Below are 6,836 nucleotides of genomic sequence, written 5' to 3' on the forward strand. Positions count from 1 at the left end.
AGAGTATTACTCTAAAACTTGATTGGAAACGAAGTATGACTCAGTTATCGATTAAACCATTTCAACAATATTTGATTCCTCTTCTTAGTTGAAACAATTTCATTAAGATTTTCTTCGAGGATCAATTGTGACATGGTTCCACAATCATTAAGATGATCATAAAACACGATACCAAAGTACTCTCCTTTCCTTTCAGATTGGAGAAACCTTTATCTTTCTGCCTAATAGATTCTTCATATTCGTTATGCCACTCTTTGAAAATATTCAAAGATTCAGAATTACACTTAATCTTATAAGCATAACCATATTTACTGAAGCATCAGTAAATCATGACGAATTCAGCAAAGAAAGCCAATTTCTTTTTGTCATCTCTTACAATATCCAAACATGATTCAAAATTATAATATGAATCATTGACTAGCTTCACATTCTCACAATCCCCTGAATCAGATTGAAGAGAACTAAAATGATAATTTCTTGATCTTACATCCTTTCTCCATCTTTTAGAATGTACCTTTCAGGAATTTCTTTAACACCACATCTCATCATTATTGTAAAAGCATGTCTACATAAAACACGCATACACTTGAAATGTTCACAACTGCAATTTATTTCTTTATCTTCAGCTTTCATTTCAACCTGATACAAAAACGTAATAAAAAAAATGAAAAAACAATTTAAACAAAAATTACACATTTACATTCATATATGAACAATCATATATAAGTATTCATATATGAATATTACATTCTAATCATATACAATAATACATATTCATAAATGAATAATAATAAATAAATATTCATATATGAATAATCACATTGTAAATATTCATATAAGATATGAATTTAAATTCATATATAAGATTCTAATTTAAATTCATATTCATATATGAATATTCTCATATTCATATATAAACATTACATTTTTCATAAAAAACTATTAAATTACCTTACATTCATTTTTAAATTCGCTTTTATTGTTGTTGTGTTGCACAATGTAAACTTCCCACCCATCTTCAATACCAACATACAAGTATGTATAGAAAAAACTTGCTTTATATATTTCCTTTTGCACCTCAAAAAATAATGTACTTGTATAAACCTTTGATTCTTGTAGTTCTATTTCTCGAGGTGTTTGCATTTTATATGATGTTTTCTTTGATGCCTTATCAAGCTCTCGTTGAGTATTCCTTTGCTTTTGAATGGCAGTGTCGTAATTCATCATGAAATTCAAAAGTATATTACCACTTTCTGAGTAGGTATTAAAGAATGAATTCATACTCTCTGACCTCGACGTAGTCTTCATCAACCCACACATTGCAATATCATTAAAATATTTAGGTATCCATGAATCACGTTTTGTGAACATGTCTTTAAACCATCTCGTGTCTTCCAGATTGAATTCCTTCATAAGCAAACCCCACTTCACCTCAAATACATCAGGTTTCATATTAATGTCCCAAACAAGCTTCGAGAATCTTTTTGTAAAGTTTATGTTCGTAAATAAATCGTCTGATATCTGTATTAAAACAAAAATAAAATAAACTTCTATATTTATTCATAAATGAATAAATATTAATAAGTAAAATAAGAATAAATATCCATAAATGAATATACTAATCTTTGAACAAAATTACTATATTCATTTATGAATAACTAAATACTATCTAACATATTTGAAATATATTAAAACAATACCTTGTTTTTCAACTTCTTCATTATATGCCACATACATAATCGGTGCTTTGAATTTGGAAAAACATTCTCAATAGCTTATTTTATTGCAACATCTTGATCGGTTAAAACAAGTGTTGGTTCTTTCCCATGAGTTTTAAGAAACGCTTTAAGCAACCAAGAGTAGGACTCAATGCTTTCATTGCTCAGCCAACTCGCTCCAACAGTAACTGATTTTTTATGATGGTCAATAGCAGTAAATGGAACAAAAACGATTCCATACCTAACACACGAAAAAAAATTGTTCATTAAAGTCAATTTTTGATGTATTCATAAGTAAATATAAAATTATTCATGTATGAATATAGTTACAGTATATTATTAGAATAATTTCAACAATAAAAACTGAACATTAAACATAAAAGTTAAAATATTAATATATGAATAAGCAATAAAAAAATAGATAGAATAACTTACTTGTTTGTTCGGAAAGTCGCATCAAACGAGATAATATCACCAAATTCAGCATAATATGCCTTCTCCATTTCATCAGCCCAAAACATATAGTCCAAAACATCATCTTGACAATTAAACTCAAATGAGTAATTTGGATAGTGAGCTCGACGGTCATTCATTGTTTTTACTATCATTTGAGCATCTTTATAACCTATAACCCTGTTGATATCTCTCCTAAAATTTTTATAGTCAACTACTTTGGGCTTTACAAACTCATACCCACCTCTCAGACTTGCCCTCAACTTATGAGCCATTATTGGGCCTATTTTTGATGTGGAAGCACGCACTATAAACTCTTTTTCTGAATATGACATTTTCCTCGCTTTTTTTAAATCACTTCTCTTCTCAACTGGATGGTTGTGAAGTTCATAAAACTGAAAAACTTTATAATCTGGAGTTCCATACACAGATTCAAATATAATCTTTTCTTGACAACCAATAACTCTTGAATTTGAATTTCGTTTCCTCCTAACACTACTTGTACCCAATGTGTCATAAGATTTCTTTTTCTGTTTTCCACCACGATTACGTATAACATGTTTCTTCTTTATAATGTTGTTATCAAACCTTGACTGTGTGCACAGTCTCACGTCAAAACCACCAATTTCAGCATAATCAGAATACATTTTGATGGCCAACTTTAATGATTTGAAGATTAAACCTTTAAATGGAATAAGTTGAATAGGTACATCTGGCTTAAAGACATGTTCTCCAATTATGTCACCACAATATTGCGCATCATCTACTGAACTCGAAGATTCACCAGCTAAAAAATTATAAATCTAAATCAATCTAATAATGCATGAATAAAACAATCATATATGGATACATGAAATTCATATGAATAAAATAAAAAACAATGTTTATTAATGGATTAATAAAACATTCATATATGAATACATAAAATTCATGAGGATTAAAAATATATAAAATAAACATAACTTATTCATATATGAATAAAACGAAAATAATAAAATATTCAAAATTACGATTATCACACGTTTATTCATATATGAATAAGACAACAATTTATTCATATTAACATATTCATATGTCAATAAATGATAATTAACAAAATTAAAAACAACCAAATAATTCAATAACTGATACCTTCAAAAAATAAGTTCTCAACATCTTCTTCTTCACTTTCACACATAGAAGAATACAAATCACCATAAATAACACTAGAATTTGACATAATAAACCAAATGATCTGTATAAATAAACAAAAACAATCTTAATATCGAATATATCTTACAAAAAAAGTCGGAAATATGAAAACCTAGTTAATTTCGAATATATCTCACCTCAACATACAAACTATCTTAAAGAAACTTAAATCAGCTCGATCAGAAGATGCAATTAAGAAATCTCTCACTTCAGAGCGTAAAAACTACAACGATATATCCGATTGAAAATTAAATCAGCTCCGATTTGAAATAGAGATCACAAACTACATAACAAAAATCCGATGAAACAACACCAGTACATATTCGAAACTTCAGGATAAACAAAAATACTATGTGTAATTCCTAACAAATTATATAAAGCAATAATCTTGATAATGACCTCCTATATATCCGATTCAAAAGATATACATACTGATCAAATCGAAAACTAAATACGAAGAAGAAAACTGAAATACAGATGCGAAACATCACGATTAATGGAAAAAATACGTATAATTGCTAACGAGTTATATAAAGAAAAGAATCTTGATAATGAACTCCTCCATATCCGATTCAAACGAGGTAAAGATATCATCAAATCGGAAACTGATTACAACGAACAGGTAAGTTCGATATAAAAAAGTGGCTAATTTACAAAGATACCCTTAATGAAAAATGACACGCACATTTTTTTAAGGTTTACATGCTAGATAAATGATTGGCTGAGAATGGTTCCCCCATTCTCATACTTTTTTATTTTCTCAATTGAACTTACCTCTGTCTCTCTCTCTCTCTCTCTCTATATATATATATATATATATATATATATATATATATATATATATACAAGCACACACACACACACACACACACATATATATATATATATATATATATATATATATATATATATATATATATATGGGTAGGCTGTAATGTGGATAGTAAATATTGTGTGGATATAGGAATGAATGGGGACCAATAGTATAAATAATTAATTAATTAATATATATATATATATATATATATATATATATATATATATACATACATTAAACTAGGCCACTCCATAGAAACAGTAAAGTTCGTAAGGAGTTGGCGGAAATTGTCCCCTCATTATGGGTTTAGTTGCAGTTTCGGCTTCGTTTTTCCATGCGAGCATTTTATGGAATTATGTACATTCTTTACACATGTGTTGTTCATCGTTGTATCTGTCTCACTGTATTTGATGTTTATCTTAGCGACATTCTTTTTTCCCTTGTCTTCGTCTGCATCTTCGATTTGTTCCTTGCGGTTTCTTCTTTCCATCTCAGGTAATATTCTTCGGCTGTTGGTTTTTTTTGTGTTTAGTTTCTTTGGATTGTTTCGTTTCGGTTTTAACGGTATGTCTGGCTGTGGTAAGCAGGGTTATGTTGATGTTGGTGTTGGATTAGACGTCTAAGCCCATAACTATTATTGGTATGTAGTCGACCCGAGAGTAGCATGGTTCATTTGGGTTGCATGGCATCAGAACAACTGGATAGACAAGTGAGAAAAGGTTATTTCTGATTTATATTAATATATTATAAGTTCTATTATATTAATATGAAATCATATTATTTGATTAGTATTGATCAAGAATTAATTTGGAATTAATTTTGTGATCAAAAGAGACTAATTAAATAGAGGGGGATTGATTATGTAAATCATTCATTATTATATATGTGGGCTTGTGATCTATTCTCCTTCATGTTGGGCTTAAGCCATGTGGTAACCCATGGACACTCCATGGAGGTTAAAACCCATGGATCATGAAGGAAATGGAAATTCATGCACATTAGGGTTAGATGGTGTAACCCTAATGAGCCACACTATATAAAGGATCCCATGGTTCATCAAATGGCACTAGTGGATACACAAAGTGAGGGCAAGGGCCGATTTCATAGGGAGAACCAAAGTAACCTTCTTCCCAAGTTATTCCATTTGTTGGTGGTGTTGTGTGATTCCATTTGAGGCTTCCACACTATTGGGGCTAAAATCTTAAAGGTTCAAGACTTCAAGCTCCATCATAAGGTATGTCATCTAACTAGACTTTTGTAGTATAGTTGCTCCATAATATGCTAGTTAGGATGATGCTTTGGAATTTAGTATATTTGCATGTAGAAAAGTGAAAACATAGATCCAAGGCACATAGGGTTGCATGCACACCATAGGAGTGTTAGAATGCTCAAAACCCACCAGTGGTATCAGAGCCTAGGCTTGGTTTTCAATTATACTTGATGCAATTGCTGAAAAAATAAAAAACCCGACTTTCTGGACAATGGACTCGCTGAGTCCAAGGCAAAAACTGACCAACTCGCCGAGTTTGTTCATACACTCGACGAGTTGGAGGCCCAGAGTGCAGATTTTCGACTTTTAAGGCTAGAATTAGACTAGAATCATTACCCTAAGCTGTTTTTGAACTTATAAACCTATTTTTGATGTGGTAATGATCATTCTAATCCAATTTAAAAGATAATTGTCAAAAGTTTCATGTTTTGTATTAGTTTAATGGTTAGGCTAATTACATGAAAATTGTTTGATTTGAACTGTCTTCTTCATATGAGTTTAATCTAGATCATAGTTTTTCTTGACATGTTTGTTTGTTTATTAGATGATCTAAATGGCCTTTAATAGATTCCATAACTTGTCCTCAAGTTATTGAAAACCAAAAGTCTTTCTTGTTAATGAGTCTTTAAAAGTCATGAGTTATGGTTTTGAAGAGTTTTTCCCATAAATTGTTTTATGACATCCATAACTTGTCCTCAGGTTATGAATTTTCAAGAGTCTTGCCATTAAAAGCCATATTAAACTCATATGTTATATATTCTAAAAGTTTTTGAATTGTTCAAAACTTGTCCTCATGTTTTGGAATTTGTAAAGTTACGCCTTTTGAATACGTTAGTTCCAAACCCTAGAATTTTAAATAGTTTAAAGTTCAACCCTTATACTATTATAATATTATAGGTTTAATATTTATATATATGTATAAGAGTAAAAGTCAGTCTTACCGTTAGTAGGCCTCATTCATGAAGCCGGTCTATAAGGGGGGTATAAGGTTACTACCTATAAAATGGCAGTTTAATGGGTGTCCACTCTCACTCACCGCTTCCTTGACTGGTAGAGGGTCGTTAGCCGAACGGGTAGGATAGGACTGTAATTCTCCCTTCATTAAAAGTATAATGATAAATATGAAGTAACTAAACACTTATAAATTCCCAGTCTTAGTTACTTTAGGAAAATGTCAATTTGGTGCTAACCCATGAAATTACACTTTGCACCTTACCAAGTCGTTGATGGAGCGTGTGTGGTTAACCGGCACATTAAGATGGACTAGTAAGAGTGGCAAAGGGTAACATAATATTTATCATAGATTGGTGGAGAGCGTATGGTTATCCGGCACATGGATTAGGTGATAAAAATTAAGGGTACCAAGTTAATTTGCATGGTTATTCAC

The 6,836-nt window shown here is 30.5% G+C and overlaps 2 protein-coding genes across 2 annotated transcripts; both read right to left on the reverse strand.

Annotated features, from left to right (window-relative positions):
• Window positions 1–319: 319 nt before the first annotated feature.
• Window positions 320–1,721, reverse strand: LOC145123660 (protein FAR1-RELATED SEQUENCE 5-like). Its single transcript, XM_079058866.1, has 4 exons — window positions 1,701–1,721; window positions 952–1,521; window positions 488–639; window positions 320–371 (listed from the first exon to the last, which is right to left on the reverse strand). The coding sequence occupies exons 1-4, from the start codon at window positions 1,719–1,721 to the stop codon at window positions 320–322; spliced, it is 795 nt and encodes a 264-aa protein (XP_078914992.1).
• A 54-nt stretch (window positions 1,722–1,775) lies between these two features.
• LOC145123669 (protein FAR1-RELATED SEQUENCE 5-like) lies at window positions 1,776–4,669 on the reverse strand. The gene is made up of 4 exons (XM_079058876.1): window positions 4,541–4,669; window positions 3,303–3,405; window positions 2,154–2,958; window positions 1,776–1,959 (listed from the first exon to the last, which is right to left on the reverse strand). The coding sequence occupies exons 1-4, from the start codon at window positions 4,667–4,669 to the stop codon at window positions 1,776–1,778; spliced, it is 1,221 nt and encodes a 406-aa protein (XP_078915002.1).
• Window positions 4,670–6,836: the final 2,167 nt, after the last annotated feature.

This window comes from Lactuca virosa, chromosome 1 (assembly GCF_052849685.1).
Source record: "Lactuca virosa cultivar CGN04683 chromosome 1, Lactuca_virosa_CGN04683_v6, whole genome shotgun sequence".
Lineage (NCBI taxonomy): Eukaryota > Viridiplantae > Streptophyta > Magnoliopsida > Asterales > Asteraceae > Lactuca > Lactuca virosa.